At 37.9% G+C, this 23,702-nt stretch overlaps 1 protein-coding gene across 2 annotated transcripts in view; it reads left to right on the top strand.

Moving 5' to 3' along the window:
* LOC134218485 (tyrosine 3-monooxygenase) overlaps positions 1-23,702 on the top strand; it is a 73,831-nt gene that overhangs the window by 34,523 nt on the left and 15,606 nt on the right. The window contains exon 1 of one of the 2 annotated variants that reach the window (XM_062697547.1): positions 14,503-14,941. The exons of the other annotated variant lie outside the window; for it this stretch is intronic. Within the exon in view, the coding sequence (XP_062553531.1) occupies positions 14,876-14,941 (66 nt within the window). The 5' untranslated portion in view covers positions 14,503-14,875. Of the gene's footprint in view, positions 1-14,502; positions 14,942-23,702 lie in introns of those variants that run through there. 2 annotated transcript variants of the gene reach the window in all.

Below are 23,702 nucleotides of genomic sequence, written 5' to 3'. Positions count from 1 at the left end.
AAATGTTTTGTAAAGGTTTTCCTATAGGAATTTTTGATGGAATATCTTTATGCATTTCCAAAAGAATTTCTGGATCTATCTCCGAAGTAGTTTTCTGAGAACTTGTTGAAATATTCTTTAGAGGAAATTTCGAAGGAATTCTTGGAGGAATGTACAATGAGTTTCTGATTTTTTTGAGAATTCTTTCATAAATTCCTGAAGGGAATTTCGGTGGAGTGACGGGAGCCGAAACAAAAGAATATCTGGAAGAATTTCTGAAAGTATTACTAAATAAATTCCTGGAGTAAATTTCGGAGGAGTTTCTAAAAGAATTCTTGGACAATTTTTGAAGAAAGTTTAGAAAGTATTCCTCCTCCTCACTAAAGGATTTCCTGAAGGAGTTTCTAAAAGAATTCTAGGACAAATTATATAGAGAATGAATTTCGAATGAATGAATGAATGGAAGTATTACTAGATTTATGTGCGGAGCAGTTTAGAAGAAAATCCTTGAAGTATTTTGCAATTAATAACTGGAAGAATTTCTGAATTTTTGAAGGTAAGCCTGAAATATTTTCTGAATGACCAACCGAATTAATTCCTGGAGTATTTTTTTTTTACGAAAAAATGATTAGAGGATTTTCCGAACGTATTTTTAAATAAATTTATGAAATTTCACCTGAATGAGTACTGGAAAATGTTTACTAATACGCGAATTCACAAAGAGTTCTTGTGAATATCCGAAGAAATATGATGATGGAACGACCGCAATTCCGAAATTTTAGGGTTTTTGTAATTGGCATGAAAGAGTTCTTCCGTAAAATTATTGAAGAATGAAATGGAAATCAAAAAGGAATTTTCGAAGAAATTTCTAACGGAAATTCAAAAGGATTTCTTGGAAAGAATTTCCGAATAAATCTCGAATGTAATTTCCTAATGAAATTTACGAAGGATTCCTAAAAGAATTCCTACAGGATTTTCTGAAGAGATTCCCGAAAGAATGTTTAAAGACAATTCCGTACGAATTTCTAAAAGAATATTTGTAGGTCTTAAGGCATTTCTGGAAGAGTTGCTTAAAAAGATCCGGAGGAATGACTGAAGGAATTCCTATAAGAATTTTATAAGGAATTCCAAAAATTTCTTCCTAGAGTTTCCGAAGGGATTTTTGAGTAAGTACTCCCAAACTGGCCTAAATCTGTCCACGTGGTATATGAACAGCCCCTTTAGGGATTCCTTCGAGAATTTCTTTATAAATATTTTTAGGAATTTCTTCGTAAATTCTTTTAGAAATTCCTTCGAAATTTGTTTGGAATTCCTACAGAAAACCCTTCAGAAATTCCTTTAAAAAATACCTACCTTTATTTAAGAAAATTATTTGGGAAAACTTTCCAAAATTCTTTTAGGAGAAATCATTTAATGAATTTCTTTATGAATTCCTTTGGATACTGCTTAAGAAGTTACTGTGTTTTAAGAACTTCTTCATTTGTTAAGGAACTATTTAAGAAATTCCTAGATTTCTTCAAATATTCTTTCGAAAATAAGTATCATTTTTGTGGGTCACGTGCCCCAGTTTAACTCCGCCAGTGCAGAAAGAGTGACTATTAGTCATTCATTTTTTATCACCATCTTAAAAATACAAAGATTCTGTCTTTCAAATTAGTAGTACGACATTAATCTTTATGAATCTATCCATCTTTATCCTCAAACCGGTCCTGAACAAATTTAATAATTTCTTTGGGAAACGAACGATTATTTTTCAAGAAAATTGAAGTTTTTCAGTACAATTTTATTCTCCCATAAACATAATAAAATGAATGCCAAGTCTAGATCAGAAAAAAACATTGCTGAAATTTTGTGAACAAAATGAATGGGTATGAAACAGTTTTTTTTAAATAATTTGCTTAATCTAACGCGAGCTCATTTCTATCCAAATTCTAAAAATATATACATTTACTTAGTGGGTCGCAAGCTTTGTAGGATTCTGCTAGGGGGATCGCATATCCAAAAAGTTTGGGAAGCTCTGGACTAGATGACTATCGGCCTGACATGCTATTCGTGGCGTCCGGACAAATGACTTTCCGCCGAATGACTTTCAGCCAAACGATTCGCGAATACGAAGGTAATGCCTCTACTCACTCTTATGCCAAAAACGCATTACTATCTATCAGACTGTGCGTGAAACATGACCGCCAATCACCCCTTCTTGTTCCTCCACAGTAAAAACCCATAAGGAACTGTCAGACTGTGAGTGAAGAATTTACCTTCGTTGTTGCGAATAGGGAGCCATTCGATCGATAGCGCTTGGTCGAATATCATCTGGCCAAAGGCCACAGAACCGAACAAAGCATTAGAAGGAAACCCATCTGACCGAAATTGCCGTTAGGCCGTTTTGGTAGTTTTCGTTTGTCAGAAAGGACAATTTGGCTAAAAATGCCATTCGGCTAAAATGGACATACGGCCAAACTGCCGTAATCCGAAAAAGTAACGTATAAACCACTTTCGAATTATGCGGATAAAAACAGAGACCATATTAATTTTATATACAGCTTCACTTCTACATCAGTTTTTTTTTTAGTTTTCCACTGTTCAAATATGTTTGGGAAAGGCCGAAAGTCGAGATTAAATTCTGAAAACACGTTCCTAGATAACTGATTAATATGACAAATCTTGAAGAAATTTTTCGGGGATTACCTGGATTAGTGAAAACTTTGAGTCTTCTTCAGATCAAAAATTTATTAAAATTTTCTTGATACATGTTAAACAATTTGTTATCATTCCAGAGAAAATAAACAAATACATTCTTCAGCAAAAATGTCTCCATTCAAAAACTAATTCATTCAAAAAGATTGCGAAACACAATGAAACGGTGATGAACAATTTTGCAAAAATTTGCATAATTGAATAACTACAATGGATGAATGTTACCGGCATCACTCGCTTCACAGTAGAAAAACTTCTTCATTTAAGTCAAATAAAGCAATCAAAAATGTCCAATATTTACACTACATAACTCCTTTTATGTTCTTACATAACGTCATATGTAACAAGTTATACAACTATAACTTTCATCCCCATTCAAGGTGAACGTCAAAAGTTCCTAAAATGGATCGACACTATAATTCGGCGGCCACAAGAACCCCACATCCTGTATTCCGAGCAATAACTTTACCGGAGGAACTTGTACCTCTTTAGTGGTGAGGGCAACTTCTCGTACCACAACCCAATAAAAATTCACTTTCAAAATCATGCCACCGCAAAAGATAGAACACAAACTGGAATCCATTTTTAATCAAGTTCTGAGTTGCGCAAAAACCCTCACTTGTCACGCTTGAATTAAGCAGGTTGGCTTAATTGACTCAGGTTCTCGCTTTGGCAGATAGGCACCACCACTGCCGCTGCCTGGGCTTCTGATGAAGTTTGTTGTTGCTGCTGCGACAGAGCCCCTCGAATCCTTGAAAGAATCATCAATGTCAAGTCCATATCCCGTCGAACTTGACTGTGTTCTCGAACCAGGTAGCCTGTATTACCTCATGCCTCGCGAATTGTTTTGACTATCGCACCTCAATGAATAATCCCTCGAGTCCAATTTTTCCGATACATGGACGGACAAGAACAACAATTGTATCACACCGAGATTGGTATTCACCGCAAAGTGATGCAGTCTGCGAAGATCGGTTCGTTGACTCACAGCGCAGCAAATCCAGACCAACCAGATGTACGAAGATGACGTGGGAAACCCCACAGACTTGGCACCGATGGGCATTTTCCTTTCCCGCTTTCCTAGGAAGTCCATTAGAGCCCGAAAGCAGACACCATTGACGCACCGAGCTTGCAGTTCTAGCCTTGAGACTAGGCAAAGTACGTACCTACGCCTATCATTCTAATGATCCAGTGGAAATTCATACGGGCAGACTGAATTGTGATCACATCGCTGCCGGTGGCTTGGCTGTGTTGCGACGTTGACGACGTTGTTGTTCATCAAGGGGCAGAAGAATTACCCACCTCGCGCGTACCGTCGAAACAAATCAGAATACAGCACACGCGCAATAGCGGTGTTTCCCCGGTGAACTTGTTCCCTAAAATGAAACATCTTGCTCTTGGCCGACGATCAGCCAGTGTTGTTGTTGTTGCGGTCGCTGGCAGCGCGATGACGCACCTGTGCGCTTCTGAGAGAACAACACTGTGTTGCGTTGCGTTGCGCCCGTGGACGTAGCAGTCGAACATCAAGAATGGAAGGAACAGCGAGATGCGGAGATTTCAATGCAGCGTCGCTGCTGTTGAAGGCGGTACGCGAACCGGACGGTCCGGTAGGTCGGTGGGTGTTTTGTGTTGATACACTTTTTTTCTCGGCACTGTTGTCAGTTCCATGCGAAATTGTGCGCGCACACCTACCTTCCAACAGATGGATTCTGGATGGGGTGAGATAGATGGATGGGGTGTGGAGGGTCGGAGTCTGAAAGGTGCGAATTGCGTGACAGAGTGTAATCGAAGGGGAATGGAGAATTTGGTGGGACGTACGGAATAATGTTGTTGTGGTTAGACAAAGAAAATGATTTTGAGATTTTTTAAGCTGAAGGCGCCCACAATTAAGTCACTTTTTTTGTGCAGGTGATATGACACTAACGGCAATAGGCGAAGGCACGACAAAAAAAAGGATTAAAAATTAATAGCAATTAATGTAAACATGACAGTAGATTAAATTTCGTGAGGCTCTTTAACAACAGAATCAAACCCACAATTACTATTTAAAATTACTTTCAATAAATACACGATTCATCGCTACATCCTCTCTCAATCTTAACCAACTATCATCATCACATTGCAGTATAAATTTTATATTGAGAACATTTCATATTAATTATAATTTATTATCATATAATATCATTGAGTCTATTTGATATACATTTCATCAGTACTAGTATCAATCCCGCAGTCCATTGTTTGTCATAATGATAAATATTTGTTTATCTGCACATCTATCAAACTGATTAGAAATCGACAAGGATATCAGGTTGGTTTGACAAATATTAAATTAAGTTCATAGGCTCTTCCAACCAGTGTTGATTGGTGTTGGTTTCATAAATCTCAATCATCGAACCCTCCCACGTGATCAATTTTGAAGGAATGCAATTCTTCTGAGGTTTTCATGCTAAAACACATCGTTTCGCTAAAAAAACGTAGTGCAAACGCCTTACAACATAAACAAACTAATTTCATCTAATTCATTTCTAAGATTTTGCAATTACTGGAAGTATTGTTAAATCTTATAATTGTGTAAATTTCCTTTAAAGCGATGAAAGAACAATTAATTATTTCATTTCACTCAGATTATTATTAATGTTTTTGAAAAGAAAAGGAAGCTAGTTTAACAGCAAAGAAATCTTGCTTCCTTTGGGCAAAGATTTGCAACATTGATGTAATCCTGCAGATCAATAAATTGTTGCTAACATAAAGATATATCCAACTTAAGTAAATATCTTGACTATTATTTTAAAACTCATTAAGCACAGAAGCATTTATCAAGACTGTTTTCATTCGTCCCTTTTCTAATAAAAATATCATTGCCAACATCACTTGTATACGAGTGCAATTGGTTTTCCCGATCTCAGTACTTTGCATTGACGTCAACGGATTTTAAGCAGGTAAACATTCAATGCTCGCAATTAGACCAGGTAGCTTTCGCTCACCTTTCCTCCCATACTCAGCATGACCTTAGCATTTACAACCTAAGCACATGGGCTAAGCAGCTTTTATTTATGGTCAGGGATACTTTGACGTCAGTTCATTGACGTCAACTCAGATGGTCTTTGACGTCAGCTGATCGAAGGAACAGTTGTTACTATTACATCGATATCTATTTTAAGGGACTAGAAGAATTATTTTGCTCTTGACTATATGGCATCAAACTGAGCATAAATTCTATTATTAAAATCTTCAATTCAAGTCAACTTGAATGAGCCAGAAAAAAATTCAAATGGTTTCTTCGTAATGACTTTAAAAAGAATACGAGGATATTTTTTTTTTAAATTGATGCGACTTCGTAACACTTTTGCTTCAGTCGAAGTTCCTTCTCCGACTAAGTTATTTTGAATTATAATTGAGGTATTTTGTCAATTGCCAATATTGGTTTTCAGTTGTTTCATTGTTTTTTAGTGGTCTGCAGATGGATCAGCATAAGAATAACTTTGTCGTTCTTTGATAATTTCGAGGTAAAATTCTTCACAATCTTGTTCTTTTTCCAGTGGAAAATCTATGGTATTTTCTGGCTTTTTTTTTAACTTTTATCATTATTTTTTTCTGAAGTCCTACTAGATGTTTTTTGAGCTTCCAAAAGAAACTAAAAGCTGAATTTACATGAAAACATATTTTAAACTTCAACGGGAAATTGCTTTTAATTTCAATGGAGTGAAAAAGTAAGAAAACTTGTCTACTAGTTTGCATTTCTTAAAGAAATATCTCTGTAATTTCAAAGAAAAAGAACTTATTTAGCAGCACGCAGAAAAAGAATTGAGCTTTTTAATGAATAAAAAAATGATATAGATCAAGGATAATTAAAAAAAAAAACAAATAAATGTTGTGAACACTGATGAATTTTTCAACGAGATTCGCACAGTCGAGTGCTTGGTTTGTAAATTTCTGTTGATATTCCAACTTATTTATTCAATGCTGCACTCAAAGCAGCCACAAAACTCCGTACACCAGTTCAACCATTATTTGAAAATTTAAGAGTGTACGCTCTCAGTTCAGCTAAGCATTTTCAATCCTTTTTGCATGATGTGAACAGCCAAGGGATCGGTTCATGAGTTTCTACTGATATTTCAGCTGAAAAGTTATTTTTACTGCGGCACTCAAAGGTACCGCCATAATCATATCTTCGTTCAGTCAAAATTGCAGCAAATAATCTTAAACCAAGATTTGTACATCCAAGATCGGTATAAAAATGCAAGTGTATATGACTTTGTCTATGGTAAGAAAATACTTTCACCTCACCTTTGTTTGTTGCAAATAAGTTTTACATAGGGTTTGAATATCCAAAAAGTTTTTATGAATTTTCTCTTACACATCTCAGACATTAGAAGAATTTGTGCGAATAAATTCGAAGGGTATACATATATACAAATGCCTATATCGGGCAAATTTTAGAGAAACTTAAAAAATAATCTTAGGGGGTTTAGGTCTATTGCTGTTTTCAAATATTTTTTTTTAATTTCAGTTGAATAACCAAATTTCCTAACATGACTAGAAATAAACCCTACTAGGAAGGTAAACAAAAAAATGGTTTCTGACGGCTGTAAAAACAAACCTCACTTGAACTGCCACATTATTGCACAATTTGCATAACACCCAGTCGGCTTTACGAACAATTTTCTTCTTACCAGGGCTGGAATCTAACCCACTCTTCATTACATGTTAATGCGCTTAGACGACTGATGAAGCTAACCACACTGCCTCGAAGCCCAAATTAATCGCAAATTAATCGACTACTTCGATTAATCGATAATCGATCAATTTTGAATCGATTACTTCCCAACGATTTATCGATTTAATAATCGACAAGAATCGAGGGTAATCGATAAGTTACACATCGATTCAACGGGATTTTACGACATCTCTTCCCATTATGTTTTATATGATGGCTAAATAAATACTGAGTAACTATCAATTTAATGTAAAAAAAACCTTCGTTTTTGAACCACGCTTTTAGGTTCAGGCGAGCGATACCAATGAAATGTGACGCTAACACTTCTCAACTGCAGCATGAAAGCTGTCGGCAGCCGCAACCGTGTGTTTGCTTTAAAAATATTTATAGACAATTTCCTTCAAGCTCATCTCTTCTTTATTAAGCAAGAAGATCAAATAAAGAAATAGGTTCCAATCTTCCAATCCAACTAGAATGTAATCTTCTCAATTTTGTTTATGCAGTATAGCAGGTCCTATCTGGAGTAGCTTGTTATGTCAGCCACGGATCTACCAGAAACTGAGTCGTTCAACAGGCATGTTGTACCTAGGAAATTTTTTACGTATTTACCAACGGGTGCAATTGTTTAACTTAAAGCTCTTACACTCTGAATGAGGACTACCGTTTTTAAAACCTCCGAATGTGGAAACTTCAGAACCTGTTTTTTCTAAAGCGTGTTAAACAAGTGTTTTAAAAACATTTCATTAGAAACCATCTTCTGGTGCCCAGCAAGCACGATTTTTTCTGGTAAAACTTCATTATCATTTCGTGATGAAACAAAGAAGAATTTGTGTCCTGATGTATTGGATGTAAGTTACACAAACGCAAGTTTCAATTCTAACGAACGATATGTTCATCGTTGATACTAAAATTGAATGAAAAAAGTATCTGACTTTCAAGGTTGAATTAGCAAACTCTAACGGGCACGATAGAGAAATACAGACAGTTGTCAGATAGGACAAGAGACTTTACAACTTCTCGTTTGGCCTTAATTCGTTCGGATTTTCCACGTTTCGAAAGTTTTTGATTTTCCTTGAAATTAGTGTCGATACATCGGTGAATAATGTTACCGTAAAATGAGATAAAAAAGATATCATTGTTTCTAAAATTTCACCGTTAGACTTTATCCGCAGTTGCTCCGAAGGCCGACATTCTGCAAATCTCCGTTGGATAAATTGAGGTTGAAAACAAATGCATTTCTTCTCGCTCATTTCTAGTGAATCAATTCACGCGCCTCGTATTCGCCGAACTACGTTCTGCCATTTTTCTCATGAAATCTCTTTGCTCGCTGAAACTTAATTTCTAGAATCATGTAAATGACGGCTTTATTCTTTAGAAACAGCATTTACAAAATAACAAATTGTGTTTTAGGCGTCGTTGCTTTTTGTGTTTTTTCCTGCAGTTTTTCTTTTTGTGTTCATTTTCGCTTTATTTGGCTAAAGATATCGGCTTCTTCGGTACAGGGCGGACTCGATTATCCGGAGGCTCGATTATCCGGAGGCTCGACTATCCGGGGCTCGATTAACCGGAGAAAATTACTCGATTATCCGGAGTCATAAAAATATTAGTCGTGTTTGGCTCAACATAACACAAAATCAAAGCAAACGCAGCCATAACGTATCCAATTTGTGCCAGGCTTATATCAAAAGTTATTCCATCTAGTGGTGATAGTGTCTTTCTCGCTTTTCTAAGGGAACTAAAATCAAACATTCATACAGATGTCAAGTTCATAAACTTCATTTCAAAGCACCGATTTTGAGGATGGCGTTGAAACTTATGCCACCAAATGCTTCTCCGGAATATTTATATGAAAAACAATAAATTCATACTCATAGTAAGAAAAAATGTGCTTGTCCTCACAATGAAATGGATAATTCGAATTTTCCAAAAGATCACTACAAAGACCACACTGGTATTGGTTTAAATAAATCAAATGAAATAATTTCCATTTTAATAATGTCATCGCAAGTGGTGCTTTGCAATGATATTTAATAATTTGTCATTTTCTGGATGTTCCGGATCTTCCGGAGGGTCATAGTAAACATGTTTAGGCCACAACATCAAATCCATACTCAGAATATGAAAACGAATGCATTTATAAAATCCTGGTCTTTTTTCGATGAAATTCGCAGATTTGCCTTTTTGAGGGAACTTCCAGATCTTCCGGAGGTGTGAGGTGGAAAGAGGTTTTGCGCCACCGCCAACAGTTTAGGGCATCATGCATCCGCCGACATTTTTGCGAAGGGTCGCCTTTTGAAAGTATTACGCCCCTGTTCAACAGTTTTCCACGCTGATTAAAATTAGCAGAAATCCGCAGAATTTACCGTGGAAACTTCGAAGAACCTTCGAAATTTCCATTTAATTTCTCGGTTTATATTCCCGAAACAAAATTGAAATTCCAGAGGATTTCTTGTGAAAATTCCATACAATTTTTCCGTTGAAATTTCGGAAATTCTCAATTCGATATCTACACATATCAAACGTGCAACTACATTATCACAGTTTAAGAGACTTTTAAACAGCTACTTAGTAAACTTTTTTAAATCCTTAATTATTGTATCATGACGAAGTTTGGCCTACGGATATTTTGTTTGGACAATTGTATTTTTTATTTATTTAGGCTCTGATAAACAATTTTGTTCGCCTCGATGATGATGATGATGGATTTTATATATATATATTGACGTAATTGTAATTTGACCTTTTTTTGTGTAGTCTACAAAAGTTTGAGTCTCGCGCGCGCAAAACAGATATGGATGATTTTTTAAATTTATGTACCGACTTGCGCATTTTCAACTGTTTGAATGATTTTTCGGATTAGTAATTAGCTATCTGGTAGATTTTTGTTCCCGCGGTTGATACCGAAGCTTTTGATATCGACGGAGTGGTAACACAAGTTTTAGTTTTGTTGACGATTTAGATTATTAAATTTGTTTATGCTTACGAGTGATGAGCGTGACGACGTCTTGTGAAAACATGAAACGCGATTCTTGGTGGAACTTTTGAAATCTGTGCGAGAGGTATCACAAGTTGTGCATTTTTGTATAAACTAGAAGTATCACTACCGATGCACATGAGAATCTGAAGATTAAAACAACTGTTTTTTAACTAACATTTTTTGCTGTATAGTAATGGAAAGTTATGTAATTCATATCTGTGATGGTAATCAGATTGTTTTTGTTCTTTCCAAATCTGATTAAATTGTTATTACATTAAATTCAATAAATTATCTTAAAGGTAAATCGTCTAGCTCAAACCTTTGTAGGGGTATGTGGCGGGACCATCATCATCATCATCATCATCATCATCATCAAAAAGCTTTCCATAAAAACAAAGAAGAACTTTCAATAGAAATTCCGAAGAATTTTCCGTCGAAATCTAAACAACTGCTTTCGAAATGCCGAAAGTACTGCCGTTCAAATTCTCATGGATTTCCCATTAAAACCCAAAGAATTTCACTCTGAAGTCAACATTTTTAAGGAAGAGGAGCGTTTGGTCGAAGGCCATAAAGCCCAAAGCTGGTCGGGCATGTCATTGCCGAACAAATCATAAGACCGAAACTCGTCTGATTAAAAATCACTTGGAAGAGATTTGGCAGAGCAGGTCATTTGGCCGAAAAGAAGTCTGGTGTAATTTATTTAGCACATTTAGCACAAAATGACGTTTTGGACCAAACTTTTCGTTTGGCAAAAAGGGTCATCTGGTCGAAAATGTTATTTGACCGAAATTGTTGTAAGGCCGAAAGTGTTGTCTGGTCAAACTGCTCATATGGCCCAAAAAGGTCGCTTGATTGAAATGCTCATTTAGCAGAAAGGGCCATTTAGCCGAATGACGTTATATTTCTGTCCATATGACGATATGGTAAATGACAATTTCAGCCTTTCTGCCCGTTCGGCCTAAAGACATTTTCGTCCAAACGCCATTTTCGGACAAATGATCTGTTGGGGAAAATAATTTGTTCAGCCAAATTATCAGTTCGTGGTTCGCATGACCACTTCGCCCGTATGTCGCTTTCAGCCAAATGACTTTTTCGGTCAAACCCTTTTTCAACCTTATAACCGTTTCGCCCCAATGGAAGTTGGCTAGATAACTCTTGCCATAACATGTTATTCGGTCAAGTGGCATTTGAAAAAAGGATTTCCACCGAATGACCTTCGCCAATCGACGAGAAGGACCGAAGGGCCACAAACCCTCCTGGTCGAGATTTTTGGCCGTATGTCTTGTTCAGCAAGTGACATTTTCTGTGGAAATTCCGAAGAATATCTGAACCCTTAAATTTTTTTTAACAATTTCCCGTGAAAATTAAAAAAAAATCAATACAAATACCAATTTTTATGTTGAAATTATATAAAATCTGCTTTGGAAAAAAAATACCCTAAAGAAATTCCCGTGAAAATTTCAAAGAAATCTCCGTGGAAACTTCAGAGTATTTCCCGTCAAAAATCCGAAAAGCTTGGAATAATTTCCTAGGGATTAGATTTTTTCGGCGAAAATAAAAAAATCTCCTGTTAATGTCTTAAAATGGTATTCGGCTTGACGCCGAAAACGCCGCCGACCAAAATTATGACAAACGCTGCCGCCGACGATTTGCGGATCGGCGCACATCTCTAACGGTGGTCAAAACCGTCAGAACCCATGCACGAACCAACGGGATATTTTCTAAGCTTTTATTTTACTGGAATAAAGATTATTTGAACAAAAGTTATATTTTCAGCAACAAAAAAAGTGGCTCGATTATCGGATAATCGAGTCCGCCCTGTAATATCTTAATCAATATTTTCAATCTTTCGAGAATTCACACGAATTGTTGAGAATGCTCATGAAACTGCAAACGAGAAATCTTAAAAACATCTGATATTTCCGCAAAATCTGATAAATATTCAACAATCATTACCGAAAGAGCTCCTTCATAATTAGTAAACAAATTTGAGCGGAATTCCAAATTCCTTCATGCCAAACAATTCATGTACCGCCGTCGGGAGTGAAAATTGATCACTGTTTCAACTGCTTGGAATGCTTGTAGAATAGATTAAATGTGTATGACGGCAAGAAAACTAAAATATAAGAGACCTTTTTGATCGATTTTGTTATCAGATCTCCATACTGTCGGTGGGAGCGATGACCCATTCTCACCCCCTAGACCCATTGTCATTCCCGATGACGGTATTGTAGACCCGGATAGCAGAGAAACATTTGATGAGCATAACTCAAAGCTTAAAATCATGAGAATCTCCTTTTAACCATTTGATTCTTTTCAGATTTGCAGTTTTCTGACATTTCAATCAGAATTTATTTCAATACTCGGAAATCGCAATCTCTGAATTCAAATCCAAAACCAAGGATTCTCTGGAAAACTCTTTCAAAAACCTCATTAGTAGCAGATATTCAATAAAGTATGCCAACATGGTGTACGGATTGTCTTTTAGCGTTGTGTTTCGAATCCTGAGAGAAAAAGTTGAAAGTTCAAAGAAGCTTCTTCTACTGGCTTAAATTACATAATCGAGGCACTTTTAATGTAACAAAAAAAAAACTTGTATGAAAACATATCATGTCAATTTTTTTTTACATAGAGAAAGTTTTTAATTTTTCATCCCACTGAAACAAATTGATCTCATAAAATATATTTTATTAGAATGCAATGTATGGTTTTTCAAAATATTAGTTACATTCAAGTGTTAATGATCGGGAATACGATAAACATATTTTGGCCCAATTTCATTTGATTTGATTGTTCTTTTGGTCGATATAGTTATGGTAAAGTGCAATCGTTTATTAAGTTTCTTCTAATTAAATTGGGAATGCAAAAAAAATTTTCTGTAAAATAATCAGTTAGAGGTGAGACAAAGTTCGGCGTGTCAGCTAGTCCTGTATAAGAACCTACTAACATGTGTACTATAATAACTTTGAAATTGCTAGATTCTTATGTAGGAATGTAAGCTCTACACGTATAGTTATTATAGCCAGCAAAACTGTAAGGTTTTATACATTATTTGTATAATAATCCAACAATTTCTCATACGCTGAGTTCTTACACAAATTTTGGTCTTATAAAAAAATGGAAGAAAAAATAACATTCGCTGGTTGAGTGTACATGTACAATGTACATTATCAACTTATGAAAAGAAACTAACAATTATGAATATAACCTCAGTACATATTATTTTAATTTATTTATGCTGAAAAAAGTTACATTAGTGGACTAATTAGTTGGTAATTATTATTGTCAATGAACCTTACTGATGATTTCTGAATTTCCTTTCCGACGATTAGTTCCACGATGCGTAAGCAATCCCTTCATTCCCCTTTCAATATCGGCGGGATTTCCCACCGTCGTTCCGTTTTCGGTAACCGATTCCCATGCTCATTTATCACACCACAACAGGGCTATCGTGTAGCATCGCCGTCGCAGCAAAAGTACAGCGCTGGCGACGACGGTGACGCGGCTTGAGGTTGAGGCAGCACCGGTGTGGAGCGTCGACGGTAACGACGACGACAGCAACCTGTTGATACGTTTGCAAAGCCCGACCCGGCGCAAAAAAAATGTAACGATTCCCGAAAACTGGAATCGTAAGAACTTTTCTCGAACCGAAAAGCAAAACAAAATCTCCACCACAGCAATATATTTTGTGTAGCGAAGCACCATGACTATGATTGGAACGTTGAATTGTTGCGTCTCGATTCGGTGCGGGGGAGCGCAGCCGAGTGAGAGAGCGACCAACCGAACTATGCCAGTCACGTGTTTGTCCGTTAGATCTACCTGCCCGCCCGCCCTGCTGATGATGGATGGATGCGAATCGAACTGACCGATGCAATGTGCGGCGCTCTCGCTCTCTTGGTGTCGCGCAACACGGCTCGTCGCACGCGGGCCCGCTGTTGTCGCACGTCCGGGTAGGGGGCTCAATCCATCGGCGTTGTCGCCGTCGTCGGTGGCGTCGTTGGTTCGCATCGGTCGGTTAGGTATTTAAACTGATAGCGACCTAAGGGTATCATGCATTCATTGGTTTGCTTGCTTTTTGCAAAGTATCTTAGAGGAGGAATTGTTCGTAATTTTCGCTAACTCGCAGAAGTCACAGGAGCTGCTGTTTGAAGGAAGGCAGATTTGCTTGAAACAAGTGATATCGTTCTGAGAAGTGAATAACAGTTTTAAGAAGTTTAAGACAAACGAGTTCCAGTCACAGCTCGTGGTCAACGCAGACGGATAAAACAAGGAACAGCAACGAGTTCTGCACTAGACGAACCAATTCGACACTCCGGAGCAATTTCGCGCTGAAAACCAAGTGTTGGAAAGTGAAAGGCAACTTTGCAAAAGCCAAAAGTTTCAAACCAGAACATTTTTGCGGTGAACAGTGATCCCAACGGAAAGTTGCTAGAACAGTCAAGTTCTGCAAATTTTGGAGGAAAGTTTCGAGGAGAATATCTGTAGACACATACCTGCTAACAATGGCTGTCGCTGCCGCTCAGAAGAACCGTGAAATGTTCGCCATCAAGAAATCCTACAGCATCGAGGTTAGTAGATTTTGTGTTGAAAGAGTGATATTAATTAGAAGTTTGGGAAGTTCTGAATAATGTGGGGAATATGTTTTTCTAAATGAGTTGAAATGTGTCACTGGGTGATTTTTGTGCAAAACGTTTGTCGATGAGTTCATTGGAAAATTTGTAGAACGAACACGCAGTTGTGTAATAACAAGAAACATTACCTTCTAGTGTGCTGTTCAGGTGAGACAAAAGAATTTATGAATCGGCGTTATTTCCTCCTTCGAGCTGGACAACTCATAGTTCATTAATCAACGAACGCCGGCATACCCCTTCGCTTGTTCGCAACTGCTAAGTAGAATCGAATAGTAAGCGCGGGAGCACCTAACGAAACTATTTCCTTTGTTCTTAACACCTGCTCGAGCGCGATTGATCGATCATTTATTTATCTCAATGATCATAATCTTCCTATACAAACTATACAAAGCTTCCCCCCTGTATGGCTCTAATGGGGTTCGGATTTTATATAACCGAGTGCTCAAATGGAACCGCAATTACATCCACCTCTCAGAATGATCCAGCATGCCAAGTTCTCCCAGCGCTGCTGGCGATCGATCGTTGATCTAGATTCGAGATCATCTAGAACATGGACCCGCGATCGGTGGCAATTAAGCGATGATGATGATGTTGGCATAACCAATCACTGCATCCCGGCTCACGGCCATCCACACAGATCGCGATCGTGCGCACCGCCACCACCGCCACCTACCGCAGTGAAATAATTGAAAATAATAAAAATCTAATTAGGTGATCCCGTATTAGACGGCACGCGTGTGGGTTGGGTGCAGGTGAGGTGCGACGTACCGTGCTCGATTCGATTCACTTTCGCTTCGAGTGCCCTCCTCCAACCGCGGGTTCTGCGACTCTAGAACTGACCCGCTTAGGGGTATTTACGATCGCGATCGAGCGGCACACGGCGAGAACATAAATTGTTGGGTCTTGTCAGGGCAGATGCGGATCTAGGTTTGTGCTGGAAATACAAGTCGGCTTATCTAAATCTTGAAAATTGCAGGAAGTATGGTTTACAAAGCTTTCTTCTACAATATTAATTTTTTTGCCGACTCGTTTCTGAACTTGCTGTATGTTATTTGATTATTTGTAAACATTAATGATTTTTCAAAGTAAATTTTGAGCTTGACATGCTAATGAAGTTTCTCGATGAGATGAATCACACTTTAATTGATTTCACCGTAGCAATCTATTAATAAAGCGTTCTAACTTACCATTCGCTTACAACATAATCAACGAAGCGGGTCAACACCCAAAAATCCATCCCTGACGGTTCACAGTAGGTCTTTATGCACGCGATCGTTAATGCATGGAAATGAGATGCCAATTGAGCGCGCGCAGCACTTACCCGCCCAATGATTTGGTGGCTACCACATGGAAGCGAGAAGAATTCGATCACCATAGCGCCCCGAATGCGGTTCACACGCTTCTGGTGGTGGTGAACGGATTTTAATTGAAAACCAGTTAATCGGAGCTCTAATGCTGGCCCGACCCAGTGATCATGATCCTCTCCGAGAAGGTTCTAAAGCCTCAATTCAGGGTTGAGCTGCCCCGTTGCATGACCGTCGAAGCCTTGTCTCGCCGAGTCAACATTTCAATTTGCAGATCACAATCGGCAAATATTGCCGGCGGGGTCCGTTAAACATCACCAATCATAGGAAACTTTGAAAAAGGCGATGGCTCCCGTCTGGATAGCGGTCCACCGGTCAAGTCTTGGGCAAACAGCAACCGCAAGTCGACACTTACATAAAAATCCTACTTTTCGGTTACGTCCATTTAGCACTGTTTGTTCCTGTCGTCTAGCCGGCATCAACCGCGAACTGACCAGCGCCCATAACTTTTTATTTCACCGATCGCCTTCCCATGCCATTCGTCAACCTGTTCGACCGGGAACTGGTCCCTTTCACCAAATTGGCAAACCACTCCCTAAGTCAAGGTCCACTCTACCAGCCCCGGGCACTTCGCCGAGTGTGCCGAGTATTGAGTATGTAGAGGCACTCCCCCGTGACCAGTGCAAAAAGCCTCGATCGCGTGCGCGCGAGATCGTGTTTGAACCGCATTGACATTGAATTCTCCTCCTCGCCATGAAAAGCGCTCGAACAGGTTGACCCCCGAGGAAGTCAGTCCGTTGGCAGTTAGAGCGAATGATACGGCGAATGATTAATTGCATGCGGGTGATGGGGCAGATGACGAGGCACATCCTCGAGGCTTCCGCATCCTGACCGATAGCCGCCGCTACGCTACGGTCGGTTGACAGTGCACTAACACACTCTAGCTAATGTGCAACAGTAAGAAGAATTTGGATCAGCGCGTACTTGACGTCAGAAAAGTGTCAGTTCTTAAACTGCCCGCTGTCGTCGTTTTTGTTGTCATCGGAGCTACCTGTTCTGATTTCAATGTCAATAACACACTCAAACGGTATGCATATGCAGCGCAGGTAGATGCGAACGGTGCCCGCTTTATGGCGGGCGAATGACGACAACTTGAGGCGTAATTCGCGCAATATGTAATATGCTACTTAGCAGGCATCGAACCGCCCCCGGCGGCGGTGATTTTTACAACGATGTTATTTTTGCATCGCGGGCTTGGGCCGCACCACTCCGCTGGCGACGACCGACGGTTGCCTACCCGCACTCCTCGAGGAGGAGAGTGAATGCGATCTCGGCATCGGGCGCCCTCTTCGGTAGGTACCACAGGCAGGTTGGAGCGAGGCACGCAGTTTGATTGATGCGGTGTCGAAGAGTCCTTTGCGGCAGCAGCCGGAGCCGGGTGGATGTTAGAATTTGAATATTGGCACGCGTTCGAGTGGCGTCTCATTGAGACGGTGGGCATGCTATTGGGTGTAAGGTCGATGAATGCCGATTATGCGTGCTGCTGAAGGATCTCGTCATTCCGCTGAATTGGTTTTCATGTGGAGCATGTGACAAAAAATGTGCAACAGGGCATATAGTGGTGAAAACCGAGCTTCTTTATCTTGCGCGATGTATCGATGGTGGTCACAAAAGTGAAGATGACTACAATTCAATTGAAACTTTCATCACGATGACAATTAGCTTGGGAGGTTTTATCGATTCTAGTTATCGAGCAAAGCCAATGCTTCTTTAAGAGAGTGCTTTCTGAAATTTATTTTGCAGTATGGAACTGTTTCATCTACTCAGCTATTGAGTAAAATTGTTTTTTTTTCCAAAAAGTTTTCTTAATTTGGCAAATTTTCTTGAGAAAAAAAGCGATGCCCATGATCGCATATTTTTTAACAATAGACAAAAGTAGACATGCGAGACATGGAACGATAATTACGCAAACACTTTTTGAGATGAAATCTTCGGCAGCAATGTTTGCATCAACTCTAGACCAACATTTGAAAAGGGCGTAACAGTCAAAATTTATTCCTTCTGATTCCTCTTCCACATATACAGCTATATATGTAGACAAAGAATCAGAAGGAATAAATTTTGGCTGTTACGCCCTTTTCAAATGTTGGTCTAGAATTGATATTTGAGTGAAAATTAATTGCGTTAATTTTTATTCAAAGAACATGACACACCAGTAACATAATTTTCCAGTGTTACAGTTATCCGGTCACTATGCTCGAACTTATTAGTTTTTTGATATTTTTAGATTTTACCAAGTTGGATGAAAAATTTAAGAATTTAGAGGTAGCCTAACTTAAAATCGCAAAAAAAATGCAAATATTTCAAATATGCGATTATGGGCAGGTCACTGAATAGATGACAGTTTGACAAGTTAGGGAAAATTTCGTAACGCAGAGTGCGCATACAATTTTAACTAGTTTGGACGGCCATTTTTTCCTTCGGGTAAACATTGCTTTCCATTATTGTTCAAGGAAAATGAAATCTGAATTAATTTTGGTATTTAAAGCCACTTTTCCTTGATTGCTTTTATGATCTTGACACTATCGACGGTCCTGTTCTAAGGCTAAAAGGCTTGCAAAAAATGATAAAAATCTATTTGATATGCACGCGATGCTGAAAACTTTTAAAATTGTGTTAGTATGATTATTTTTCTACACATTTCGGAGAAAAAAAATCATCGTACACTAATCATATTTCAATTACCTTTTTATTTACATTTTGACAAGAAGTTGGAAGTTATTTCCCTATGCTACGTATTGGAGATCCAAAAAAACGACACCGTTGCACAGTGGTCCCATTTCCATAGAAGGCCGGTCATAAATATAAATTACGAGACATTATAGTAGAATGGTGGGCTTATATTCTATTTTGGGTCCTATCTTATATTTATTTGGTCCTATTTTATATTTATTTGGTAGGCTCAGTCATTATCATACTTTACGGAGCCGAATTCAGTACTGTATAAAGAATCCAACAAACAACGTTGAATTTACGTTCATGAGGACAGATATTCCTAGCTGAGATCAAAAATTGGTTTTGAAGGGAATTAGTGGATGGGAAGGTGCTGGTTTTTGTGAAGGTAGTAAATGAAAAAAAAGACATTATTTATCACATTGAAATGCTGGAAATATTTCAACATAATTTTGACAAAATTCACGATATACTATTTAATTTTCTGGACACAGCTCTTGGGCGAGAGCCATAAATTTAAATATCTTCTCAGATATGTCTGAGATATCTGAGGAGAATAGAAATCATGGAGAAAACACGGCATTCAGTCTCCGTTCATCAGTTTTGGTTATTTTTTATCATCGCTTACTTATTAACTAGCTAAATTGCAGACAGTCATAGTTGAAATACCATTTAGATGGTAGCCTGGAGCATGAATATACTCAAAGGATATTTCTGAAGGAATAGAAGCAGAACATGACTAAATTTCGAAGAAAATATTATTTCTGTACGACGAACATAGTTAAATTATTAGTTTACCATTGAATTAGCCGCAGACGGTTGCAGCTGGAATAATGAAATGACGAATGACAGATAAGAGAATAAATATACAACAGGTGTTATCAACATTAAAGAATTGGATCCACTTTCCATTTGATAAAATAACTTTAGAATCGAAGTCAAAATGATATCCTAAATGGGAGCAAACTTATCCCTTGGATGGTAAAAAGGTTCTCTTGAAAAGGAAGAGCGATTTTTTAACGATGGAAGCCCTAAAATGCAAGCCCAGTAAAAGTGCACTTTTTTCTATGAGAAAAAATGTTCTATCCCAAAAATCAAAAATGGGAATAAACATTCCAGGTGTGAAATTTAATTCGGTTATTTATGCTGACTTTCTTTGATTGCATTCTCATAATCTGCCTACTAAGTTTAATTACGGAAATATTTTTTTGCGAGAAAAAGTGACAGCTCCATTTAGTTTACATAGCAGGCGTTATAAGCGTTACGAAAATTGCTCTACTTGTCAACACTCTGTACTATAGATAGTAGAATCTATAGATGAGCGAAAGCATGGCTAAGTCGATTTTTTTGACCGTGCACACGCGCATATGACGTCACAGCCCTTAACATTTACATTAAAATCGTGACGTCATGCTCGTTTGGAGACACGTTTGACAGTTCGTTTGGAGACAGAGGATTTATCTTCGCTCATCTATACATTCCACTATCTATACTCTGTACTGCTTGATTGGGTTGTTTAGCAACACGGAGAAATAGGAAAACTCAGAAATGGGTGATTTTTCACCCATCTTCGAGAAAAGTGGACTAACCCACAAGGTGGGTAAAAGGTCTTTACTCATAAGTGAGTACGAGTCCTGTACGTCAAAATTGATGTGCATTTTTCACCCATCTTCTCGAAGCAAGATTTCTGTCTGATGGGTAAAAAGTACCCATCTACATAAAAAATAATGGTATTTGGAGATAATTCTATACAAGATTATAGAGAAGATTATAAACCGAAGACCATATTATGTGCTAATAAATTGTTGTTTATTTAATTGTAAAAACGTAAATTACATTGATAGTAACATATTTCAACTGAACAGTAATTACAGATTCTTAAAACACAGTGCGTCTGACACATTTTTGTTGACATGTCTTGTTGGATTGGATTATTCTTTGGAGAGAGAAACAAAACCCTGAGGTATCTTTGAATCCTCTCGGCAGCGGACCGTTTCCAGAGCAGCAGGACTTGGTCAGAATACCAAGGAATATTAAAAGCTTCTTCTCTTCCTTCATGACGAATGTCCATTCACGGATCTTCTAAAAAGAAAAAAAAATATTATAGAAATTGAACAAATGAATGTGTAACAGGCTTACCTATAGGCCAGAGCTTCCCAAACTTTTGGGTATGCGACCCACCTAGCAAAATTCTATATGTCTCGCGACCCACCTATGAAAAATGCATTTTATCAAGTAGTATTAAGCATTAATTGAAACAGAATGTCATCTGCTTCGGATTCTTCCACATGACAAATATTTACGTTAGCCTATATGTAGAAATGCAAAAAATGACTAACATGATATTGTTTGTCAAAATGTTAGCATTTTTATTTTACTTCATTAAGGGGATAAATGTTTTCTAAGATAGCATGACGATGAATATTTAAAATAAAATGCGGTTTGAACTTGGAATTATGTTCCTGACAAAAATTATCAAAAGGTTCGGCATCCGAGCTGCAATTAATATTTGTTCAACGCGACCCACCAACAATCCGCTCGCGACCCCCCTGGGGGTCGGGACCCACAGTTTGGGAAACCATGCTATAGGCTATTGAGTGTTGATAATAATTATCAATTATCAATCACTTGCAATGCGACAATGATCTCTTGACTTTGATCCAGATTTCTAAGTTTATTTTCAGCCTTAATAGAGTGAAAAAGACCCACCTTCGAGACTTCTTAATACAATTTCAAGGTGGGTGCTTTTAACACATTTTCGTAAATTTGAAATCACCCACCTTTTTGACAGCTGCACTTCAAGGTGGGTGATTTTGAAACATAAAATGTGTAGTCTCAAATCTCCGTGAAGGAAAAATATGAGGTTTTTTATAGTTTAACATAAATAGCATGCTTTGCTGATCTCCAACATATTTTTTATTTTATTTGTAAACCTTTTATTTACATTTTTATACAACAAACTAGAGGCCTGAATAAGAGAAACGCGGATAGAAAATATGAATCTGCCAACACTGCATTCAATCTTCTTCATCAAAGAACAACACATGAAAAGAAAGAAATGGTTTATGTAGATAAAATCTCACAATCGGCTATTTTATGTGCCCACATCACATAACAATAGAATCCTATAAACAATGGAATTCCAATTCATAATCTATAAATGACTTGCATATATCATTGGAAACTAATGTAAAATACATTCAATTTTGTTTATTTAAAAATGGCATAAAATCGAATTTGGCCGTTTTCAGTATTTGAGCCAACATTTTGGCTGCTTGACAGGTCTCCTGCTCGATTGGCTGCTGTTTTTTGACGGTTCGATTGGCGGCACATACCTATCCGCGTTTCTCTTATTCAGGCCTCTACAACAAACCATAAGTCATTTCAATCGATAGAATGACACTAACATTCATAGAATGACAGTTGGCCCACAGACAAACAGACGTAACACTAGAGAAAATATCATCGACCATGACGTGAACGACCAAATTGAATTTGATTGATTGCGTTTTTCACAACTAGAGACGTTGGCGTCGTAATCCTTCGAGTTTGACATTTCACTCTAGCGCCTTCTGGTGACAATGTCATACGAAACATTGTTTCGTGTAACATGCTTGCAAGATGATGGTAGAGGAGTTGAGTGAAGGATTTTTTAGAAAGTTATTCAAGCTGTTACGTCTGTTTATCTGTGGTTGGCCCATGCAGCATAAGAACAAATTTTTAGTCCCATATAAATTTAAAATGCAAATTAAAAATAGTTCCGGGGCTCCAAAAATTCTGAATAATTGGGATTGGGCTCAGTTTTTTATGCAGATTCAGAATATATTAATATATTCACAATATTCAGAATATATTTGACATTTCACTCTAGCGCCTTCTGGTGACAATGTCATACGAAACATTGTTTCGTGTAACATGCTTGCAAGATGATGTTAGAGTAGTTGAGTGAAGGTTTTTTTTAGAAAAATATTCAAGCTGTTACGTCTGTTTATCTGTGGTTGGCCCATGCAGCATAAGAACAAATTTTTAGTCCCATATAAATTTAAAATGCAAATTAAAAATAGTTCCGGGGCTCCAAAAATTCTGAATAATTGGGATTGGGCTCAGTTTTTTATGCAGATTCAGAATATATTAAAACATCGATGCCCCTAAACAACCCAATTCTTGCTACTAAAGCCTGTGTCTTGTGCCTTGCGAGAAAATGACAACTTTCGTGATCATTTTCCAAGGCTCTCGTAGATGTTTAAAATTCAACCGCAGCACAAAAAAAAACACGTGCTTTCAATGCAATCAGCGCTAGAGTCCAGCACGTGGCGGCCAAATTTTCAAAAATATCAAAGTAGCTTTTTTCCAGTAGTAATGTTTTTCTTAGGCGACTATCTGGCGCTTATTTTTCGTTGCGACTAAGCGGAGTAGATTTTTTATGAGCGGTACAATATACTGATGAAAATGTGCATCAACTACTGAGCTTGATTTAAAAGCTGCTTGAGTTTGGGAGAATTGTCTCTTTTCCTTGCAGAATAATGGAAAGGAAAAATTTTCGCACGGAAAAGTGACAGCTCTACTTATTTCACATAGTAGGCGTTATGACCGTTTTGAAATCTGCTTCCCTTGCCAGCTCCTTACTGGTTAAGCAATTTCGGTAGCAGAATCATTCCTTG

The sequence above is a fragment of the Armigeres subalbatus genome, chromosome 2 (assembly GCF_024139115.2).
Source record: "Armigeres subalbatus isolate Guangzhou_Male chromosome 2, GZ_Asu_2, whole genome shotgun sequence".
NCBI lineage: Eukaryota > Metazoa > Arthropoda > Insecta > Diptera > Culicidae > Armigeres > Armigeres subalbatus.
Note: the sequence above shows the minus strand (reverse complement) of the source record. Positions and strands in the feature narration are given on the sequence as shown.